The sequence below is a fragment of the Artemia sp. Qi Xiang Cuo genome, chromosome 9, assembly GCF_049724085.1.
Source record: "Artemia sp. Qi Xiang Cuo chromosome 9, ASM4972408v1, whole genome shotgun sequence".
Classification (NCBI taxonomy): domain Eukaryota; kingdom Metazoa; phylum Arthropoda; class Branchiopoda; order Anostraca; family Artemiidae; genus Artemia; species Artemia sp. Qi Xiang Cuo.
Window position 1 is genome coordinate 23,942,822 of NC_142802.1, and position 25,303 is coordinate 23,968,124.

Consider the following 25,303-nt stretch of genomic DNA (forward strand, 5'->3'; position numbering starts at 1 on the left):
AAAGAAAACTTCCAACCAGCGACACAAATACGTGTCAACATAATTGCATAAAGAAAAAGTCAACAGAAACCCAAAGGCTAAACTAACAGAACTATAAATCTAACTTGTAGGCTATCCCTTTTCTCAAAAGTTTAAAAAACCCCCATCATCTTGATATGGACCTATATCAGGACCAAACTGAAATACAATGAAAATATTTACAAAATAAGAAAGACCAACAGAAACTGATAGAAAATTCCAAGTCAGAGCAGGAAGTAAACATGAAAAGCAAAAACGGACCGAGCTTCAATCTGAAGAGGATTCCAGAAGACTTTCGTAGTTTCTCCCTTTCGGCGGTGTGATGTACTAATAACATGAATAGAAGAAGAACTTCAAAATTAGGCACCTAGAATAAACGCTGAAGAACGAGCATATTAACAAACCAATGCTAAAATTTCTAGGACTACGCACATAGCAGCTCGTGAAACCTGCATCTTGCTACATTTTTCCCAACAAAATTCGTCCTCGACAAGATAAGTGCAACTACCTGATTTAATTGGATAAGTCTGCCCCATTTCATCGTCATCATTAGGAATGTTTGTAAACCAAAAAATTTAGACAAATGACTAAAATATTAAATAACGAAACAAAACGTAACATACAGATAAAACAATACAAAAAAACAAAACAAAGCAATAAAGATAACAAAAAACTAAACTTGCGACAAGACCAAAAAAAAAAATGTATCTTTATTTATGCGAATCAAGCAGTTCGTGGTAACAAACTGTAAGTAGGTAGCGACGCGGCTAAATACTAACCGAAACTCTAAAAAAACGGAATTCTGATATCATAGGCAGCGCAATAGCGCTGCTTAAGTGAAGAAGGATGTTGGCACAAAGTATTATTTTTTTTTTCTTTCAGACTAGGGCGCTTCGGATAGAAGGAGTTGTCGTAGTAACTTCAAAAGGGGCTCATTCGATTGGAAAATCAAAGTTTTAGAGCCCCTTTAAAGAACCAAAAGTGATTGGAGGGCAACCATACGCCCATCATTTCCTCAAACACATCCTATCGAAATTTTGAGATAGCCTTTTTGTTCAGCGAAGTTGAAAGGTCCAATAATTATGTCTGAGGATTACACCCCCGTCCCATACAGCCCTCAGGGAAAGGGATATAAGTTATACTAGCTGCCCTATTGTTAAAATATAAGGCTTTTGTGAAAGGGTTGGTCGTGTAAACTTTGGACAGGGGCTCATTGGATTGGAAATCAGAAGTTCTATTGTCTTTTTTAAGAGTCAAAAGTGGAAGGAGGGCAACTAGCCCCCCCCCACGTCCTCTTTTCATCAAATACGTCTATAGAAATTTAGAGATAGCCATTTTATTCAAAATAGTCTAAAGATCGTGTAACAAGGCCTTCGGGATTGAAACAAGTCCTCAGAACCTGGGGGCAAGGGTTTCAAATTATGTCCCAGGGGCATATAAGGTTTTTATGGAAGGGGTGGTCGTATAAACTTTAGAAGAGGCGTATTTGATTAATAATTGAAAGTTTTAGTTCACTTTTAAGACTCAAAAGTGATGGAGGGCAACTGGACCCCCCCAAGCCCTCTTTTCCTAAAACGAATCTGATTGAAAACGTGCGATAGCCATTTTGTTAAAAATAGTCCAAAGAACATATAGCAATGCCTCCAGGGTTGACAAGACCTCCCAGAGCCCTGGGGCAAGGGTTGTAAGTTATGCCCTAGGGGCATATAAGGTTTTTATGGAATGGGTGGTCGTAAAAACTTCGGATGGGGCTCATTTGATTGGAAATGGGAAGTTATATTGCCTTTTTTAACAATCAAAAGTGATTTGAGAGTATCCAGACCCACTCCCCCCCCCCCCACTCTCAACGTTTCGCAAAACCAACATCGGTGTCAAAACAAATAGCTGTCTCAATCAAAATTTTGAGACAGCTATTTTGTTCAACATTGTTGAAAGGTCCAGTAATTATGCCTTTGAAGATGTCAACCCCCCCCCCCCAATAGCTCCCAAGGACAGGACTGTAAGTTAGACAATTACGTTCGTTGTTTACATATGGTATATGATATTGAGAAAGGGATGAATGTTTGACCTTTACTTCCTAAAAAAATGAAGGATATTCAGGTGATCCTTTCATAGAATGTTGAGGGGAGTGTTGAACTAAATCAAAGCCCGTTATGTGCATATGGGTTGTCAAAAAGGCGTAACTCAGGAATTACTAAGTATATTAATTTGGAACTTTCAGGAAATGATAAGGGAGATGATCGATTGACCAAAAAGCAAAATATTGGCACGCTACTACTACTACTACAACTATCACCACTACTACTGCTACCACAACTACTACTACTACTACACTACTACTACTAAAATTACTGCTTATGTAGCGAGTACTACCAAGGCTGAGGATATTAAAATAAACATCTGAAGAAGCGTTGAAGGGAAAGTTGAACCAAATCAAAACTTAACTCTGTGCATACAGATTGCTGATACGGCTTACAATATCAAAAGGAAACTTCTGGGGCATTATCAGTCGGGTGTTCAACTGACCGTAAGGAAACATGTACCTGCTACTACTACTATTTATGCTACTGCTTTACTGTTACTACTACTACTACTAATACAACACTATTAGTGCTACTACTGGTCTTACTACTACCACAAATATTATGATACTAGTACAATCAAGGCTACGCGTTTGAAGGTGAATATTTAAAGTATATCAAGGAGTAATTTGAACTAAATCAAAACGTACTATGTGCATGCAGATTGTTAAAAGGGCGTATCTCAAGAATGGATTTGTGTATTAAGTTGGAACTTCCAGAGAATGCTTAAACGGGAAAATCTTTTGACAAAAAGGCAATATGTGCATGCCACAACTAACACTACTACCACTGCTACTTTTACTAGTACTACTACAAATACTACTATTGCTGCTACTATCCAACTGCAACTTCAATTGCAGCAACTTATAAGGCTTAGGGTATTCAGATTAAAAGGGCGCCGAAAGGGGGTCAAAATGGGACATCAGCAATACTTTTGGAACAGCTTACCATATCAAGATGAAACTTCCGGGGCATCATGGAAAAGTTCAACTGACCAATAGGCAACATGTACATGCTACTACTGTTATTGATACTGCTGCTACTACTGTCATTACTACTACTAATACAACACTAATTCCGCTACTACTTGTCCTACTACCACCACAAATACTGTGACATTGCTACTATTAAGGGTAAGTCTATGAATGTAAAAATTTGAGAGAATATTGAGGGAGAATTTGTTCTAAATTAAAAGACACTATGATCATTCAGATTGACAAAAGGGTGTATCTCAAGAATCGATTTGGGTATTAAGTTGGAATTTTCAGAGAATGTTTAAAGGGGAAGACTAATTGACCATAAGGCAATATGTGCACACAACTACTAAAGCTAATATCACCACCATATTTGTTAGTTCTACTACTACTATTACTATTATTCCAACTACTACCTCCTTTGCAAATACTTCTAAGACTATAGGCATGAGGATGAAAATTTCGAGAAGCATATGAATATAAAGGTTATCAAAATAACATATCGGCAATGTCACAGCAATGGCTGAATGCATCAACTTGAAACTTTCAGGACTTGAGGAGAGGGATTTTCAAATAACCAAAAGGCAATATTTTAATACTACTGTTGCTACTAGTACTAGTACTATTACTATTAATACGACTACTACTACAACTAATAATAATACTCCTACTGTGACTTCTAGTACAAATACGACTAAAGGTATGAGGGTGAAATTTTCAAAGGAATTTTTAGCGGGGGGGGGGGGAACTGAATCACAACATGACGTCTGTGTGCAGGTTGTCAAAGGGGCATATCAACAATATCTTTATGTTGTGTAACAGTTTTTGTGTGAGGTTGAGACTTATAGGGCTTGTTGTGGGGGATGTTGAACTAACCAAAAGACAATATTTACATCCTAATGCTACTGCTTCTACTACTACTGCTACTAAACCTAAGGCTAATACTATTAACTCTACTGCTACTGGATTTACTGCCACTACTATTACTACCGATGCTACTATTACTGCTACTAAAGCTAAGGGTATAAAGGCAAAAATTTTGGGCAATATTGAAACTGTATTAAAATCAATATTTGGATTAAAATCAAGTTGGTGGACTGTAATGAAAAAGTTGAGAGCCATTGTCAATTAGACAAAAGAAAAAAAGAAGAGAGATAGTGTGAGTGAGAGGGAAAGTGGGCATAAGCCTTTCTCAGAATTGCATAAAAATGATGTTATTTCACTTGTCATCTATTCATCCTAGGGCAGACAATCTTGGCTATCCTACTGTTAACATTTTCACACCAATCACTTTCGTTACTAATAATACTACCTAGGTAGGTCAAGTTGATCACTTGAGTGAAGCTAGCCAGAAAAGATTTATAATTTTTGGAATATTGTCAATTTTGTTGACGAAGACTGAAGTTCCTCACCCTGTGACTGAAAGCCCATGGCACATTGTAGTATCGCTGAATTTTGAGCTACAGAACTTCCAAACAGGGAGAGCATGAAAAAAAAATATGCCATCGGTTTAATCAGACTAACCTTTGAGACTCAAAGGCGCTTAATCACAGCCAAATAGTAGAAGAATTTGGCCTATAACAGAGTGCTGATAGCTCTAGCTTCATTTGATTTCTGATACATGTGTGCCCAGGGAGGTAGGGAGAATTTAAATCGGTGGGATCAAGGTGGAAAGATAGCTAAAAAATTGATTGGCATAAGAAAGTAAATTTTATATATTTTTTCTCACCAAATTTTCCTGTGTTTTCTTCGAGAAATAAAAAGCTTGGCTGAAATTAAAAATAACACTAAAATCCATGAGCAAAACTTTATTTGAAATTTTAATAGCTGGAAGGGGAGGGGGACTAAGAGCTGAAAAATCGCAATTATTAAATAGTCACGAGTATCAGTATAATGAACTTAAAGCAGACAACTGAAGAAATACCGCCGATATAACTATTGTTAAATTTAACATTAAAACAAGCCAATAAAGTTATACTTAAGATTTGCGAATAACAAAAAAGATAGATAATTACTAAACTATGTCCGCAATATCCAAAATATAAAATTGCCTTCTCCGAGAAACAGTAAAGAGTTATTCATTATAAGCTTTCTAAATTAGCTTAGAACTATCTAAACTTCATAAAAGTAGCATAATCAAACAGTTTCGAGTATGTAAGGAGCGACGCGGCTCAATAGTAATCGAAACTCTAAAAACAGAACATCAATAGACATATCAAAAGAACCGGCTTATTATGCTGATTCCAAATAAATAAGTTTAATTAAGTTTAGTATTACCCATCAAAGGCTACGAGCCTGGGAAAATTTGAAAATTTTCGAAAAAGGGGAGAAACACCCCTTAAAAGTCGAAGACTATTAATGAATATCACACCATCCGATTCAGCATATCAGATAACCTTGTTGCAGAGGTTCCTACCTCTTATCTGCAAAAATATGAAATTTTCTATTTTTTGCCATAACAAAGATCCCGGATGCGTGTTTATTTATTTGTTGTTTTGGATGATCGTATCGACCCAGTGGGCCTAGAATATTGGGAGAGGACTCATTCGAACGGGAATTAAAAGTTATATGCCCTTTTTAAGTGACCAAAAAAAAATCGAGTGCAACTAGGCCCCAACCCCCGCCCCTTTTTTTTACCGAAAATCGTCCAATCAAAATTTTGAAATAGCCATTTTGTTCATCATAGTTGAAAGACAAAACAACTATGTCTTTGGATATAACATGACCCCCCCTCCCCAGAGTTCCAGGGGAATGGTGCTTAAGTTATAAAATTCACCCAATGTTTACGATAGTATTTGTTATTGGAAAGTATGCATACACTTTGGGGTGGGGGGGGCGAATTTTCCGCTGAGGGGGGGGGTTCCAAGGGAGAATTTTCCATGGGGAGGGAAGTTTCCAGAGGGTAAACTTTTCAGGGGAAATTTTAGAGTGCAGGAATTCGCCATAATTCCTAAAAAAATTGTTTTTATGTCTGGCTTTCTCTTTTCCGTCTCAATTTTACGCGTGAAGATTTTAAGGATATTTGTCCGGGGTAAATCTTCACCGGGATTGAATTGTCTAGAGGATAATTCCGTGGGGAAGGGTTTTTCTCCGTGGAGGCGCAGCCATATTTCATGACATTGTTTAGAAAACAATCAGAAATTGAATATAAAAAAAACAAGATTTTTCAACTGAAAGTAAGGAGACACATTAAATCTTAAAACGAACAGAAATTATTAAGTATATGAAAGGGGTTGCCCCCTCCTCAACATCTCACTCTTTACCCTAAAGTTTGAATTTTGTCTCCATTCTTTAAGAACGACTCCTGAAACATAGGGGTCGTTTAATTAGAACAATAAGAAGGTCTTTTAAAAGTACTAAAAAAAACTTTAGCGTAAAGAGCGAGGTGTTGAGGAAGGAGTAACCCCCTTCATATACATAATAATTTCTGTTCGTTTTAAGTTTTAATGTTGCTCCTTACTTTCATTCAAAAAATTTGTTTTTTTATTTAATCAAAGGAGTAGGGGACAGACTTTTGACAGTCTATGCTGTTTAACAGTCTATGATGTTTAACTCCTTTGAATAACCCATAGTTCCGCAGCCACTCTAAATGTACAGGTTCTCAATATACTTTAACAGCTACCAGTTGAGATATGGAAGTCATTTTCATATGGCAAGAAGAATAGAGAGCTCAATACACCATCCTCTGGTAGCGCTCTCCGGCACCCTGTGCAGCCAGTAAGACCTCTTCTATAGGCCTAACAATGGTGAGCTTCTTTTTGCTTTCACTGGATATGCTTTATCACGTACAAGCTCGTGTGTAAGTTACCATGTCTGTTTCATCACTTTCGTTTTATCACTAGTTTTGTGAACGTAACATATTAGTTCTTAGATCGTTTACGCTGTGATCTAGAAAATTTTTAATAAACTATCTAAGGTTCTTACCCCAAACAAATGAAAGCAAAGGATATGATGATTAGATAGCCAAAAGTGTCACTATATGGCAACAGGATAACAAGAATAAATTTCATCATGTCCATAAGTTGATTGAAAGACTGCTGAACACCATTGATTTTACCACGTTCCAGTTCCTTCACTTCTTCTTGAAGAATCTGATTAATAGTCAAGTCAGCTATCCACAAACCTAGAAGTAAACTTCTTTCTTGAGTCATACTATGACTCTTTCGTTTATTGATATTTCTGGCGTTCTTTTGTCCTCAAGTTGCAATTATTACCGAGAGACAATAGCCTTTACTATACAAGACCATTTACGTAATGTAAAGAAAATCGTCTGTTCAGGGTACATAATAAATTATTACATAATGCTTACCCCACCATCCAAATCTAAACCAAAATATTGACAACTTTATGTAGAAGAAGTAGAAGAAGAAAAGAAACGTGAATCAACTATATTCAAGAAAAACCCTTTCCCTAAACGTCATTATTATGGACACAGCCTAAATTGTTAATTAATATGATCGGTGCTAAGCTTTGTGCATATGATTTTCAAAACCAGTATTTTTCTCACCAAAAATGAATTTTCTCGTCACTATCTGCCTTTATTTAGAATATGTACTCTAAACTCTAAATACCATTATCAATAAAGTTAAGAAAAGCGGAGCGGGGGCATTCTAATTCACAAATGGGCATTGACCATTTAGATTGAAAGTCAAGGTGCAAAGTGTTCTACTTAGTATCAAATAAATAAAACTGATTACTATATTTTCTCTTATTTCTTTTATAGAATACATGGCGGCTTCCACTTGGAATTCCCGATATGCCACAAGTACTTTATCCAGTTCAATCATTTTTTATTCATTTTTGAACCTTTACTTGAAGCTCTAACTGGTGTTTCAAATGGAAGACCTAGTCACCCAAATGAACCAGAAGATGATATTATAGCTGTACCAACTTGGATTTTATCAATGAGGTCACCGTTCCAAAAACAGGAAAACCGGTTCTGAAAGGAGGGTTTTGAATGTCCCTAGATTACGATCTAATAGATGCATGTGGTCAGCGTATGAAAAGTGACTTGCCTCGATAGATGGATCAATTAAGTAGGGTGGAATTGGTCGAATGAGTACTCAGATATCGTTAGTAAATAGTGTAGGACTTAGGACAGAACCTTCTTTAACACCACGGCGTAGACAAATGGGATTACTAGTAATACCTTGCAAATATATCCAGATTGAGGCCTTGTGATACCAGTTCCATGGGCCAGTTCCAGAGTCTCGAAATTCTAATCATCAGGTCATCAACCAGAAAAGGTGTCCGAACGACTTAGTCAGATTTTGTAGTTAATGTCCTATGTATGTTTGTGTGAACCGCAACAAATTTAAGTGAATAGAATGAGCCAATTATCTGTTCAATTCAATTAAGATGCTTCTTCCTTAAGAAGTATCTCTTCCAGTATTGAGTATTGATTTGAAACTTGTTGACGATTTGTGCGTAAGCCAATAATCACAAATGGCACTTAATTAATTGTTATTATTTTTGTTGAGAACACCATTAATAACAAACTTTAATCCATTTTCCTTATTTTACGGACAATATGGAGTACAGTATTAGCCCCTTCTTCTCATGCTTTTCAAAGAAAAGTAAAGAGCAACATTAAGCCTAAGAAAAGTAGAAATAAAGTCAAATAGTAATTTAAGCGTAAAAAAAAAACATAATGAACTATCAAAAAGATAAATTAAACAATAATAATGAAGTCAAATTCAGAACGAACAGAAATTACCGCGAACGGGAATACGGCTAACGCCCCCTATGCCTTATAAAGACAAGAAAGTAATTTGCGCTTTACTGAAAACTATTTTAATTTTTAACTGCTTTTTTCATTTGTCATAGCATAAACAAAAATAAAAAAAAAGAAAATCCCTGTAATAATCATGATTATAAAGAAAATTCATGAAATGTAGATTGACAGTTTGATATATACTGATATTCATTCCTGAAAGTCTAAGCAATTTTGGATGTAAATATTGTATTGTAAATACTTATTGTTCCTACCTCATTGGTATAAAAACAGTAACATAATTCCAAAGTTTGGCGCAACGAATATATCTATTTAATAAGAAAATTTAAATTCAAAGCTGAGGGAGAAATCATACCTACGACTAGGTCTAATTCACCCTGTTACATTGTTGTTCTCCTCAAATGCTTAATATTTTTAAGTTATTTGTGTATCTTTACATTTCGTTTGTCTCTTTAGTGTTATTTGTTCTGTTTTTTATGTGTGCTTTGTCAGATATATTTTTAAGCCGTTGTGTATTTCTTTGTATTTGATTTGTCTTTTTAGTGTTATATAGTCTGGTATTTTTTGTGTGTGTGTTTTGTCAGACATGCATGTTTAAGCTGTTTTGTGTTTCTTGCATTTCATTTTCCTTCTTATTGCTATTTATTTCGGTTGCCTTGTGTGTTTTGTCAGAGATATTTGCTTCAGCCGTTTTGTGTGTTTTGTCAGAGGTATATGCTTAGGCTGTTTCGTGTATCTTTGCATCTCATTTGCCATTTTAGCGTTATTTACTCCAAAATTTTGTCAAAGAAATATGTTGAAGCTGTTTTGTGTTTCTTTGTATTTTAGTGTTATTTACTCTGTTTTTTTTTTTGCATGTTTAGTTAGAACGATATACTTAAGCCTCGCCTTTCTTTATATTTCCCTTCGTTTGGCTGATTTTAGTTCACGTATTTTCTTATAAAAGTGGGTTAAAAATAAATTATTATTAAAAGGTTTCCAAAAACCAAAGAAATGAAATTCGAAAACAAATAGCAAATACTGAAAGCTTTAATTTCGAATATAAATTAATAATAAATTTTGGATAGCGCTTATAAAAAACATGCAAGATTTAAGCCAAAAAGATCCATATTAATCTTTGTGTGAATCACATTATTACATTGTCTGTATTGGGTCTAACCAATAAAAGATGGATAGACTTAAGTCAAATGAATATAACTTAAGTCAGACTTAAGTCTTAAGACTTAAGACTTAAGTCAGACTTAAGTCAAATAGACTTAAGTTAAATATAAACTTAAGTCAAATGAACTTAGTCAATTAAAGTAAAGTATAAAATGTATCTTTAGTAACGACTTTTAAAGGTTTTGAACAACAGCTTAGCATCAGGCATTTTAGTAAGACAGTTATTTTAGCTGGAAAAAAGAAGTTAAATTATCATTTGTATTGATTTCCGCTGAATACCAGTAATCCATAAAATGTATTATCAGTAAAATAAATAGGACACGTCTCCCCTGGGTTCTCTATATTCTTACGATCATTTCATAATTCCTTATACAGTGACTCACTTTCAGTTGCGCACTCAAAAACTGAATTCCACGTTTTCGGTTCCAAACAACCTCCAAATATAATAAACAACCACAAAAACTAAATTCCAAACAACCTCCAAACAAATTAAACAACCTCAAAAACTGAATTCCAAGCAACCTCTAAATATAATAATTCAAGTTGGCCCCCTCAAAATCTCTGCCTTAGCTTCACTTAACTATTTTGGTCTTCCATTTGGAGGATTTATTCATAAGGATACTTATAATAAATACTCTGAAGGAAAAACTGAGAAAATTCTACGGCTTATTTACTAGAGTTAAGGGACAATTTGATAGAACGTTGGGTATGCTTCATTATTAGGTCAAGTGATTATTCTGGTTTAGCTCATAAAATTAAAATAAGTGTAAAACGGAAAAGGTATTTGAATGGAACAATAATAATAAATAAATTATATACAAAATCCCGTCGAATGCAGCAAGTGTAGAATAACATAATACGAAGGAGAAAAAGAAAAAAAAGAGAAATAACACCAAAAGACAGTAATAATAAGAGCACAATAGCTTAAGAAAAAATAAAAACGGACAGAAAACTTAAAGTAACAAAATGGCACAACCACGTTTTAGTTTTTTGGTTAGTTTTTCACCAGCTAAGACGTTGTTCAGCAACAAGATTCTGGACAGCTAGATTCTAGCTGCAGATAAGATGGTCATTTTATGTCCATAGCGATAGAATTAGAAAAGGCTCATGTGCAGTATCAGACCCCCTCACAAGGATAAGCCTGTCTACACGGCCAGCTTCCCACTGCCCTATGTAGTAATATATCTTTTATTGCTATGTAATCAACTTATTATTTCCACACTTTCAATAACTTACATATACCTCATACTCCGTCAACAGGGTCTCACTTCAACCCTCTGATAGCTTGTAACATGGTATGGAACCATGCACGGAGCAGCCACTCGTTTATTATCTTCCAAAAGTATGTTAGAGAATTTCTTGTTAATAATAAAGTTTTCCCCGGTTTTCCGTGGAGGTGATGTCTCCGGATTGGATCTGCTGTTTATTTGTGTAGGTGGAATTATGTACTACTCCACTACCTAGCTTGGATTTTTTTTTTTTTTTACCTTTTTTTTACGTTGGTGACGTGAGTGTATTATTGTAAAAATATTTAATGAATGTATTTGTTTAATTTTTTTTTCTCCCCTGTTTTTTTTTTCCTAGCCATAGAGCCTTACGGGGGGAGGCTAAGTTGAAGCGTTTGTTGTTTTTGTTGTTGTTGTACGTAAAACACTGTGGAACTTGTTAAGCACTTATATATTTCTCGTTTTTTTTCTATAAATTCAATTCAATTCAAATTTAGTTTGTGAAACAGCACTTATAATACAAAGGATTACATATATGCATAGAAATTTTTGAATAAAATTGGAAGAGATTAATTACCGAATCTTGAGAGAAAGATGCCTCCCATAAGGAAACCAACTGAATAGTAACTTCTCTTTTGTTCAACAAAATCTGGGATATTGAACGGGCTACCAGGAAGCCAAACCGAAAATACACATAACGACAAACATATAACCTAAAAAACAAAATTAGGGTTATCTAAAACCAACGCTAATTTCTATGACACTAAAGTAAGAAGAGATACTTGTCACAATTCAACAGAAATGAGGCCCATTTCATACAAAATCAATTCCCAAACGAATAATGTAAATTTAAATTATGTTAATATAAGAAAGGATGAAATAAATTTAAAGAAGAGTATTATCATTTAGTAAAAATGAGGGATTTGAAACCAGAAAACAAAAATGCACAAAGGTAAAAAAGTTTTTAAGGCAGAGAAGGCTAGACAAATGATGATATTAGATTTAGAGGAGCAAGTACAAGGTAATTACAGCACTAATGATTTTCCTTTTTTTGCATGAACTCAAATATTTAGACTTATGAATGAGAAAAAAATTCCAGGGCCTATCAAAATGTCAGCCTTTACCAATAATAAATTTTGCAAATTTATGCCAAGAATTCAGTTCAGCGATGCAGTTTAAAGAGGTGCAGGGACTTCAATAAATTTGAAGAACTTAATAGCAGCTTAAGTTGTGGGGGGGGGGCATGGTGTGTAAATTTAACAGCAGTTTGAGTATGGGGTGTAATTAGCCAAAATAAAATTACTTAGTATTCGTTAGCAATTTTTGGTCTTAACTCAGAGAGCATTCTTGTTGGGCCTGCGGCCCTAATTATCAGACAAATGTCCTCTTTCTCCTAAATGTAAACTAATTTCATCTACGCTTTAAATGTGCTAATTTTTCAAGTTTAAATATGACGAAGAGAACGTATTGGCTTCTTGCTGTAATATTTCTGTGTGAGTCATCATACTAGCTTATTTATTTTTCCATTGATTTTACTTTCTGGATACTGTCAAATTGTGTTTTAGACGGTCACTGATAAATGCCCTTAGAGAGAGATGTCACTTTACTTTTAGTGTGTTTATATGTTTTATAGCTAGTCCAAGCCCTAGTCCAAGTTCGAGCTCAAGTAAGTTAGTTAAGCAATCAAGTCCAAGTTCGTTTTTGTTTGACACTCTGATCAATAAAAATGAGTTACATTTTCAAGGCCCACTTTTGGTTATCCTCTAGTCCAGTTAGATTGGGAGAGGGAGTTTTAGGCGAGTTCTCAATATACATTGAGAGGTGGCATCTACATTTTCATTCCCTTTTACTGAGGGAAGAGGTATATATCCCTCTTCCCTAAGACATATAATAATCTCTACGACCGTATAAAGCTAAGACTCGAACAAGTCCATTGACGCTAAAAAATAAGAGAAAGCAAAAGAGTGACTTAGTCAGACTAGCTTTTCGAAAGACTTAATTCTAGAATAGAAAAAAGGCAATCAAAAAGCACAGCGATAGGTCGGCAGATGACAATGCACCAAGTAAGCACTCAAAGTTAATCATAACTTAAAGTTGGATGATCAAAACAACAGTTAGGGTCAAATCTGATACTGAGGACCAGTTGCATTTAATAGTAGAAGAACAATAGAACTTTTGCTTTATTGCAAGACATAGCATTCAAGTCGGACAGAAGTAAAAAAAAGAACAGAGAAGAGGGAAATTATTACACAGAGAATACATAAAGCAAAAGAGAGAAACAAAATGATTTAAATTAATTAAATTGCCTGTGAGAAGAATCCTAAGAGTCCTGTTTTATCCAAACCGAGCCAAATTTTCCACTTCGGAAAGGATGTGCTGCCTAGCAAGCCTGTGACTGCACCAGCACCAGCAAGTATTCCAAGAATCCACTCCGGTACACCTTGGGACGTAGCATACCCTGGTTATAGAAATATATATATATATACATATTCACTTACATAAGAAGACATCAATTTGAAATGAAACTAAGTTACGTTGCTTCTACAAATAAAGGTTGTATAATTTGACTGTTTGATCTGGCTAAGTGAAAACTTAATATATATATATATATATATATATATATATATATATATATATATATATTATATATACCCCTTACAACTCAGTCAGAAGGACGCGTCGGACGTTTTAATATAATTTCACTCGTTTAAACGCTTTGGGAATGTCTTTATATCTTTTGGATGCTACAGCAACAATAAACTTGATAATCTTTTTAACCGTGAATTTTGAAAGCTTTGTATTTATACTTTTGCTGTCTATTCACAAGCGTAAAAACATTTTTTCTTAACTGATTTTTTTTTTATTTATTGCTAAATACCTTGACCTTCAAACATCTACACATATTGTATGATATGATATGATATGTTATGATTTATTAACACTAAAAGCCCTACTGAGCCAAGGTTAATACACAATACACTTCACAAATAGTAAATGAAAACATCCTCATTATAATCAAAACAAAAATAAAGTAAAAAATAAATCTAAAAAAATCATCTCTATGCTTCATGCCCAGTCCAATAAACCTTCCCAAATCCTTTATCCCCATAAAATTTCTATCTCTCAATATATTACCCACCCATTCCCCCTTTCGAACCACCCCGGAAAAATTTCTTCTCTCAAACCTCTTAACTCCTTACATAAACATGCAACTAGAACGCAGCTAAAATGTTGCAATTGAAGTCAGAAAGTCTTATTTGTTAAACAATAGCTCAATAGAGGAAACCGACTGACAATTTAAGCAATTAGTCACATCTCTCATACACTTTGAGCCACTTGAGGCACATTTAAAACTTTTTTTACGCAGAAAATTAGGTTATAAAATCTCTTGTTGGCTACGTTTGACTTTCGTTGGTCAGAGAGCATTTACCCTCAAATTAGGAATGTTTTTTGTTTTTTCTTTTGGGATAGCAGTCTGGCTTAAAATAATTACAAAAAGAAATGACAAGCTCGGTCAATTCCATTAGCTTTCAAGAAAAGAAAAGGGAACAGAAAATTTTTCATTTTAAAGGGTCATCATTTGAAATATTCGAAGTGCCAATAGACCTACACAGCAATATGTCTTCTACTGTATTGCAAAACAAGACTTTCTTTCGTACACTACTCACCTGACTTAATGAACATTATTGAGTTCAGCCAGAGGAGCTGATCCCAAATGGCAACTACCATCTTTAAATTCTACAGACAGTGACTCAAACACAACTGTACTAGCTCTGCATGAAGGATCACCAGCGAGTTCGCAACATTAGGGGTACAAGAATAATTTGATAATTATTGGTCTAAGGCACAAACTTTCCCACCAGATTCCCACCTCCTCCAAATTCTGTTTTACTATCAATCTCATTACGGTGCTTCGCTTGGTTGGATTTTGACTCTTTCTCACAACTCTAATTTTTAAAACAATAAAAAACTTTAGCGTAAAGAGCGGGGCGTTGAGGAGGGGATAACCCCTTTCATATACGGAAAATTTTCTGTTCGTTTTACGTTTTAATGTCGCTCCTTCCTTTCAGTTAAAAAAACTTGTTTTTTTTTATTTAATTATGAGCGTTTTTTAATTAATGCAGCTTTTTAAGATTGCTCTCAATACATGAATAATTAAAACGAAATTTGCATATTAATATTACTTTATTTTAACTAATAATAACCTAGGTTTGATTTTTGTTTCAGTTATTTAAAATGACCCTTGAATCACAAATGCTGTTTAATTAGAATAATAACCTCTTTTAAAAGTTAAAAAAAAACTTTATCGTAAGAGCGAGCTATCGAGGAAAGGCAACCCCCTCATATACGTACGTAATATTTTCTGTTCGTTTTAAGTTTTAATGTTGCTCCTTACTTTCAGTTGAAAAAGCTTGTTTTTTTTAATTTAATGCTTTTAAATAACGCTGAGAAATCCACCCCCCCCCCATTATGGAAAATTCCATTCCCTCATGGAAAATTCCTCCATAGAAATATCCTCCCCCCCCCAAAAAAAAAACGTCTGTATACTTCCCGATGACCAATACTATATGTAAACAATGGGCAAAGTTAACAGTTTTTAGCCCTTCCCCCGGGGACTGTGGGGATTAAGTCAACCTCGCATAGTTATTAGATTTTTCGACTATGCTGAACAAAATGGTTATCCCAAAATTTCGATCGGTTGACTTTGGAAAAAAAGAGCGTGGGTGGAGGCCTAGTTGCCCTCAAATTTTTTTGGTCACATAAAAAGAGCAATAGAACTTTTAACTGAGCCCTCTTATTTTACTTTTTATTTATATATATATATATATATATATATATATATATATATATATATATATATATATATATATATATATATATATATATATATATATATATATATATATATATATATATATATATATATATATATATATATATATATATATATATATATATATATATATATATATATATATATATATATATATATATATATATATATATATATATATATATATATATATATATATATATATATATATATTTTTTTTTTTTTTTTTTTTTTTTTTTTTTTTTTTTTTTTTTGTTTTTTTTTTTTTTATATACATATATATATATATATATATAAACAACATGCATCCGTGATCTTTCTCCTGATAAAAACTACAAAATTCCACATTTTTGCAGATAGGACCTTGAAACTTCTACAGTAGGGTTCCCTGATACGCTGAATCTGATGGTTAATTTTCATTTTGATTCTATGACTTTTAGGGGGTGTTTCCTCCTTTTCTCGAAAATAGCAAATATTCTCAGGCTCGTAAATTTTGATGGGTAAGACTAAACTGATGAAAACTTGATGAAAACTTACATATTTGAAGATGAATTATATTTTATGATGAAACTTATATATTTGAAATCAGCATAAAACTCCAATTCTTTTTATGTATGTATTGGTATCAAAATTCCGTTTTTTAGAGTTTCGGTTACTATTGAGCCGGGTCGCTCCTTACTCACAGTTCGTTACAACGAACTGTTTGATTGTGTACCACACAAGTAAAATCTATATTTTTGCTCTATTTTTGCTTGTTTTATGCAGCAAACGAAAAAGCTAAAAATAATTTTTTGGGCAAAATAAACAAAATCGGATCCTCCCTGTAGACTAGTTCATAAGCAAAATTACAGGTAAGATATATTTAAATACAGGAAAGTCTATATTTCAACAAGGGACCTAACACTCCGCATGAGCAAAATATAACACAGCCACCCTCTCAAATTATGCTGATTATTTTAAATAATCGACTATGTCCATAGTCGTCCATAGTAATAATAATATTAATAACATAGCAATGTCCATAGTAATAATCCATAGTCTAAATAATTAGACAATGGAAATCCCTTCCATCCTTTAACAAGAAGTCACTTTCCTGTCAGCTAAGCCAATTTTCAAATATTTTCTAGTTGTTTCTAATTGAAAATGGTAGGAAATCTACATATTAAAAAAAAATTCTATGGTTTCATAGAATCAAATGCAGCATTGGTGGGAATCCTGATTAGTTACCTGTTGTGATAGAATCAAAACCAAGAACAGTCATATAAAGACATGCCAACGCAATACCAGCATACCTGACAGGATGTCTGAAATAAGAGACCCAGTCACGAAAAAACTTGCCAACGGTGTTTTGACCTGGAACACACGATAAAATATGTCAATACATGAAGAATAATAAAACAAGAAGCACTCCACAGATATAAAGTAACAACGCAGGAAATAACGTAATAATGATACTACTAACTGTAAATATTTGTATAGACTATTTCTATACAATTAAATGGAAACTTAGGACGAAAGACGTAACAACTTAATGCGAGGTATGAAAGTGAAGACTATTCTAGCAATGAAAAATGGGAAACGAGAAGTAATACTCGATTCCATACATTATCCAAGTGCTAATATGGCAAGAACGTCAACGGATGAAGGCTGTCAGTGTCAGACTCTCATCCCACTCTAAATATATAGATAAAAGGGAAATAAAAAAATGGATAGGGAAAAGGTTAATTTTTCAAAAAAGAACTTTTGAAGCCTTTGCCCAGCTCTGAAAAGGTTTTTTTCTGGATGGCCACTCTCCCGCAGGAAAATTTCTGACGGCACCCTACCTAAACAAAGAAATTAAAAAACGATCTACAACTTAATTTTACAAGTAACATTTCTTTATCGCTTTAGAAATCATCTCCATAGTCTTCTAAAAAAAGATTCTTAATGTTCAAACTGGCATTAGTTGTAGTAGTGCTAGCAGTTTATTTTTTTTCCAAACATATGCAATAATAAAGTGTGGAGTATAACCACATGAAAATGACTGTAAACACTAATATATATATATATATATATATATATATATATATATATATATATATATATATATATATATATATATATACACATATATATGTATAAAGAAAGAAACGAGCAAAAATGGGCCTATAAAAACCCCATTTTTGCTCGTTTTTCTTTCTTTATGTGATGTCAGGCCAATGTGGTTTAAGAAATTATCTATATATATATATATATATATATATATATATATATATATATATATATATATATATATATATATATATATATATATATATATATATATATATATTTATTTATTTATTTATTACCCGTCAAAAAAAAGGTACAAAAGACGGAGTATCACTAAAAAAGAAAAAACACACACAAAAAATAAATTACAACACATTACACATAATCGAACAAATTACAGACGAGAAACAAAAACTCAATTTTACACTGCACTACAGGAAATTTTACATTTCAGAAATTTTACTTTTTAAACTCCCAAGTACTGAAGAGACATAAGCAATATGAATGATAACTTAAATTCAACTAAACTAACCTATCCTACGGCAAAATGCTTTATAACATCAATTCATAATCGACGGACTCAATCAACTAGTCAAAATATGATACGAGACGGTAAAACGACTAAATATGAGTTATGCAAATAAAATTAAATGGACGGGGATTTACTGTCTCAGCAAACGGTACCAAGGGTGGGAAGAGACTTTCTCGTTGTACCGTTTAATTTGTTCAATTATAGCGGCCGTTGGGTCCACAATTTTAAAATTTTTAACAAGGCGCGAATTTCTTGTCCACGGCGGGAGCCGCAACAAGAACTTCGCATACTTAAAAAACGTGAATCTGAACTTTCTTTTCTCTGGCTGGGGAAAAATTCTCCAAAACGGGCTTATATGCAGGAAATGGGGAAGGGATACTGCGTTATAAAGTCGAGCCAGAATTAAACGGTTGAACTGGATTTTAGATTCGACTAATCTACTATACGCAACAGCCAGGTGATTACGAATATTATCTACAAGAAAAGAGCGGATGGTTCTTAAATCTCTTATAATTAGTAAACCAAGGTATATAATCATCAACATATGGGATACAGACAGCTTATTACGTCCCAGAGACGAGACCTTTTCTAGACCTCTTCATATATATATATATATATATATATATATATATATATATATATATATATATATATATATATATATATATATATATATATATATATATATATATATATATATATATATATATATATATATATATATATATATATATATATATATATATATATATATATATATATATATATATATATATATATATATATATATATACTTCCAAAGTGCCTTAGGTATCACGCAGCCAGTCCCAAGCCTAGAAAAGGAGGAAAGTTGGGCTGTGGGCCTGCAATCCACACCCAGGACCTTGAGGACATTCTTTAGGGGAAACTGAAATAGCAACTGAAACATCAAATTTGAGCCTCGGATTGAACCCCTTAATGATGACAGCACCAGCACGCACAAGGACACGATTTATGAAAGCATATAATAAGCTGAAGTTTGGTTTTTGGAATTTACGAACGATGGCTCGACCATCCAAAACGGAGCAAGTACAAAAATCGATGACAGAATACCACCTAGACCTACTAGCATTGTCGGAAGTGTGGTGGACTGGCTCAGGAATAAAAAAGCTTGACTCTGACCATACCATCATATACAGCGGTTCAGCAGATAAGCATAGACATGAAATCAGACTTAGAATTAATTTCTGTTCAATGTTCGAATTCTTTGCTCAAAAACAAGACACAGTCATTGGCCAGTTGCTAGTTGCCGTTGGCTTTACAAGAAATTTTGCTTGGAAGGTCGTATTAATAGCACTAAAAACTGATCTATGATAGTTAGAACAATTAAGTAACTTCAAACTTGAATGAACAACTAACGTACACTTTCACTGTTAATTACAATTCCACAAGATGCCATTAATTACTTGATTTTTAAACTTCCTCAAACTTTCATGTTGTCAATAATTCAGCTTGGTATTCAACCATTTATTTTTTATCAACTTTTATTTATCAACCATTTACGTTACAAATTGAAGGTATTCTCAATAATCAGTTTCGATCTTAATGACTTGAAGCATATTAACCTAAGTTCAACATCAATGCGCATTACGAAGACTTTCTAATGAAAATTTTTGTAGAGGTAGAATACCAAATTATTACAAAATCCTTAATGTAGAAATCGATATGCACAAACGGTGGATGATCAAAATTTTGATCAGATTTTTAATTCGACAATTCAATTAGGAATACATATAGTTTACACAACTTAACTGTAGTACATATGCACGAGAGAGACAACGTGGCAAGACCCCTTGCCCGATATTATGCTTTTCGCGCATTTTCTATAATTCTATTCAGTTAATTCTTTTACACAGAAAAAGTTGCCAATTACCCCCCCCCCCCAAAAAAAAAAAATTGTGCACATGCCTGCTTCAACACGAAGTTCAATATGGGCGATCAAAATTCCGATAATCTTATAAGTTCAGCATAAAACCCGACTAAAACCACAAAATTGTGGCTAAAGGAGAAAACAAAAAGTTTTTGATTGCTCTCATTTTTATTGCATACATAACCATCTAGTTTAAAAGAGGTACGCTCACACTAGGAGTGTAACGGGCGTGGTACCCCCCTCTCCGAGTTCTACTGTTGCGTTCCCCCTCCCAAGGGGGAAGGTTTATTCGGCCTCCCTAAGAGAGAGATTTTTTTGTGCTTTACCCCATAATTGTATTAATTAGCCTTTTGTCAAACAATGGAATCTCTTTTCACAAACTAGCGTTTGTGTACGTGCCTGATGAATTACAAATCGTTATGATTAATTATTTTTAAATAATTAGATTAATATATTAATTTTCGATTGATTAATTAAATTATTTAAAGAAATTACTTTTACTTCTTCTTTTTGCATAGGATTCATTAAAAGGCTCAACACAGTTTTCAGCTCCTTTCCTTGCCAAAGCAGGGTGCGATTTGAATAAATTCTTGTAGATTGTCCATTCAACAAAACACGAAAATATATTCCACCCAGCCTGGATTGCTGCAGCCGCTGTCAAAGATGAAAAATTCATAATGAATCCAGTAAACATAGGTGCAACTGCTAAAACAACCAAATTGATGCTCCGTAGAGTCGAATTTAGCTCTAAAATAAATAAGAAAAATCATAAAACGAGTTATACAATGGAAAAAATATTAACAAATAAAAAACATAAGAAAGGTAGTATCTAAGAAACCGGAAAACAGTTTTCGAGTACTCAAGCAAGAAAAAAACAATATCAAAACATATTGAAATATGTTGCTTATACTTGTAAGTATAACGGAGTATCTAAAAGTATACCAACTTGCATTAATGGTTGTCAATCGGCACACCATGCTGAATGGGTTAAACCAGCTTACTTGATTTATTACTTTGGCATTTGAAATGTCTAGTCAGCCAATAGCTTGCCTTATCACTTGTTTAATTCAAAAATCACTACGTAATAATTATACGGGTGCTAGGAAAAAGTCTGATTATGTTTGGATTTAGAATACAAAAATTTGTTTTTTTCCGATTTGAGTTATTATGGAATAAAGAACGACTTTCGAGCAAATAAGCCCTTGGTTATTCGATAAACCTAGTCCATTTTAGATTAAAACTAATATTTGATATCCGTGTTTTCAATTTTTATTCTGTATAAATATTGAGAAAGAAACTTCCGTTTCAAATGAGAGCAAGATAGCGGAGTCATTTTTAGTCACGTAGGCCTACTATCCGTACGATGCATCAATAATATTTTATGACGTCATATTCGGGGAAAGATATCACAAATCAATTACAACCACTATTTGACAGAAAACATGAAGTCACGTTCTCTACATGATATACTCATAAGAAAGGATGACGTCATATTGAAAAAAAGGAATATGTATAGGAGTAATGCCTGCGTCACTTCAGTTTTATACGGTTCCTAGAAGAGAAAGGTACTAGTCAGATACAAGTGCAACAACATATTTAAAAATAATGTTTGGTATTTCCCTTTTTTAAGTCCTACTTTGAATCAACATGAAGGAAGGATCTTCCGTTTCAAGTAAGTAAGTTATGAATTATTTGAAAAAAAATCAAGGTTTTAGCAAATGTTTAAAACTTCCTTTTCAGTTTCTCTTTAAGTCAACGCAGAGAATGAAACTTCAGTTCTGAGTATGTAAGTAACAAATTATTTGAAAAAAAAACACGGTACTTATTAAGAATCCAGAAAACACGCGTAGAACCGCATCTAGAATCTAATAAAATCCTAAAGAAAAATAGGTTTCCGCTGCCTTGTGAAGTATTGCTCACTCCGTGACAAATGTTTAAACTTTAGTTTTTTGGTGTTGAAGGGGCAAAACAGGTACCTAGGTTATGTTACGTATTTAATATATGCTATGATTTACCCCCACCCCACCCCCTAATATATAATTTAAAGAAAAACTTTAGAAACCTGCATAAAATTCGTTTATATGCTTTTTGTTACGATCTTACGAGTCGGACGAAAATTCCGGGGGGGGGGGTCGACCCGGTAGCCCCTTCTCCTTGGAAACGGCCTTGCAAACCACACAGCTTGACTCAAAATAATTTTGTTAGCGTATCTCAACCAACATCCTTTGATATTTCCCAACTTTAGACTAAAATTTTGACTGAACTAAAAGGACCTCCATCCATTGGAGTACACCAAATTTTTGTGGATACGCATTTGTAACATTTTAAATGAGGGCTCTTTGCTAGACCTTAGGCTACAATGGAAAGAAGGAATGAAATGAAGGTTGGCTAAATTGTAAGCCTAATTTGGTATTTTTTTTTTTTTTACATTAGTTAGTTTGGTACCAAGTGAAGACGCAAATCAACAGGTGGGGTACTTGTGTATTATAGCGGCAAAACTGTTGTTCTTGATCTGTTGTAAAATTGGTTTCTCTGTGTGCACTTGGAGATAATTAGCTTAACCTGAGTGAGATGGACTACTATGCAGATACATTTCAATTGAATTATATATTAGGTTATGTATTTAATATAATGCATTCTGGGCGGCCTGTTTTCCATAATTCTCTGTTGTGGTTTCCATCATTGTGTTACTAAAGTATTATATCTTCATCATATTTTGATATATGTCATAAGCTAATTATCTCCCAGTGCACATAGAGAAACCGGTTTTACAAAAGATCACGGCCAACAGTGTGGTCGTTATAAATGTTATAATACACAAATACCCAGGTGGGCTACTTAAATTGATTTAATTGTAAGTCACCCCTAGTCTTCTAGGACCTTGTAAACTACTACTGATGTTTTGAATTTTCAAAATACATGCCTAAATGGGGCCGTTCCCCGGCCAGAGCATAACTAATGATGAAAAACGGAAAAATGTCACGAAGCCCCGCCTCTTATCATCATTAATTATGGACGCTCGACCTAGAATGAACCCATTATTTCTCTTTTAAGCCACTCAGAGGAAGAAATTTCAATTTTGAGTAAATAAGTTAAAAATCGTTTAAGAAAAACAAATGTGCTTTAATATATGACTAATGCTTGATATTTCTCTTTTCCAGGATCTTTTTGGTCCATCGTCGAGGAAAAAAACTTGTGTCTTGAGCAAATAAGATACAAATTATTCGTAAGAAACTCCACGGTTTTAGCAAACAACAAATATTTAGATTTACTTTTAATTTTCTCATTTGAATCAATCGAGCAATTAAATTTTAAATTTCAAGCAATTAAGTTCCCAGCTATTTCACAAACCTGTCAAACAGTTTGTGGTAACGAAATGTAAGTAAGGAGCGACCCGGCTCAACAGTAACCGAAACTCTAAAAAACGGTATGTTGATACCAGTAGATACATCCAAAAATTGAATTTTTTATGCTGATTTTAAATATATAAGCTTCATCAAGTTTAGTCCAATCCATCAAAAGTTACGAGCCTGAAAAAATTTGCCTTATTTTCGAAAAAAAGAGGAAACCCCCTAAGAGTAGTAAAATCGGTACTTTCGCATTATCAGGGCCCCTCTAAAGTAGTCCAACAAGAGATGTTACAGTCAAACGGGAAAGACGCAATGAAAAACCCATTTTTACAAGATGATTCAATACACCGCAGTAGAGAAATACATTGTATAGCGTGGTTTGAAAATATTTAAAGTGTTGTTCTTTGGTGTTTTTTTTTGGAGGGGGGGAAGGTACCTAGGTTAGGTTACGTATTTAATAGATGCTATGCTTTGCCCCCCCCCCCCATTCCCCCTAATGTGCAAATATATAGCCCAAATTTGATTCTAAACTATTATATAGTCATCCTAATTTATTTCATTAGCATTAACCAACTTTTTAGAGAGGCCCTGATAATGCGAAAGTACCGTAAAATCTTATTGATTAAGATTAAATCACACCATCAGATTAAATGTATCAGAGAACCCTACTGTAGAGGTTTCAAGGTCCTATCTGCAAAAATGTGGAATTTTGTATTTTTGTTAGAAGAAAGATCACGGATATGTGTTTTTTTTTTTTTTTTTTTTTTTTTTTTTTTTTTTTTTCAGAAGGGATCGTATCGATCCAGTGGTCCTAGAATATCGTGAGAGGACTCATTCGAACGGAAACTAAAAGTTCTAGTGCCCTTTATAAGTGACCTAAAAATTTGGAGGGCAACTAGACGCCCTCCCATGCTCATTTTTTTCAACTGAAAGTAAGGAGCAACACTAAAACTTAAAACCAACATAAATTATTACGTATATGAGGGGCTTCAACCCCAGGTCAACACCTCGCTCTTTCGAAAAATTCGAACTTTAGCATAAAGAGCGAGATACTGAATAGGGAGCGAACCCCCTAATATATGTATTAAATACATAGGAATATAGAAATTCGTTACGTAAGTTATTTCGTAAGCAACGTGTATTTATTACTAATAAAAACGTTCGTAAATAAAATCAAACAATTTTCAAGAAAGCCATTTAACCGAAAAAAAAAGTAAAATTAATATACAAATTTCGTTTTAAATATTCATGTACGGTGAGCCAAATTAAAACCTGCATTGATTAAAAAAAAGTTCAGAAATTAAATAGAAAACAAGTTTTTTTAACTGAAAGTAAGGAGCGACATTAAAACTTAAAACAAACAGAAATTATTCCGTACATGAAAGGGGCTCTCCCTTCCTCAATGCCTCGCTCTTTAGGCTAAAGTTTGACTGTTTCTCACAACTCTATTTTT

At 33.6% G+C, this 25,303-nt stretch overlaps 2 protein-coding genes across 6 annotated transcripts in view; one reads left to right on the top strand and one right to left on the bottom strand.

The window, feature by feature from the left end:
- Nucleotides 1-8,494, top strand: part of LOC148948464 (uncharacterized) — a 195,862-nt gene extending 187,368 nt beyond the window's left edge. The window contains exon 3 of the mRNA XM_089093942.1: nucleotides 7,797-8,494. Coding sequence (XP_088950068.1) covers nucleotides 7,797-8,016 — 220 coding nt within the window. The 3' untranslated portion in view covers nucleotides 8,017-8,494. The remainder of the gene's footprint in view (nucleotides 1-7,796) is intronic.
- The window catches only part of LOC148948466 (solute carrier family 40 member 1-like), a 126,922-nt gene that overhangs the window by 350 nt on the left and 101,269 nt on the right, over nucleotides 1-25,303 (bottom strand). For all 5 annotated transcript variants that reach the window (XM_089093936.1, XM_089093938.1, XM_089093937.1 and 2 more), the window contains 5 exons: nucleotides 20,996-21,247; nucleotides 17,256-17,381; nucleotides 13,501-13,652; nucleotides 11,772-11,907; nucleotides 6,998-7,196 (listed from right to left, as the gene is read on the bottom strand). In XM_089093936.1, coding sequence (XP_088950062.1) covers nucleotides 6,998-7,196; nucleotides 11,772-11,907; nucleotides 13,501-13,652; nucleotides 17,256-17,381; nucleotides 20,996-21,247 — 865 coding nt within the window. The remainder of the gene's footprint in view (nucleotides 1-6,997; nucleotides 7,197-11,771; nucleotides 11,908-13,500; nucleotides 13,653-17,255; nucleotides 17,382-20,995; nucleotides 21,248-25,303) is intronic.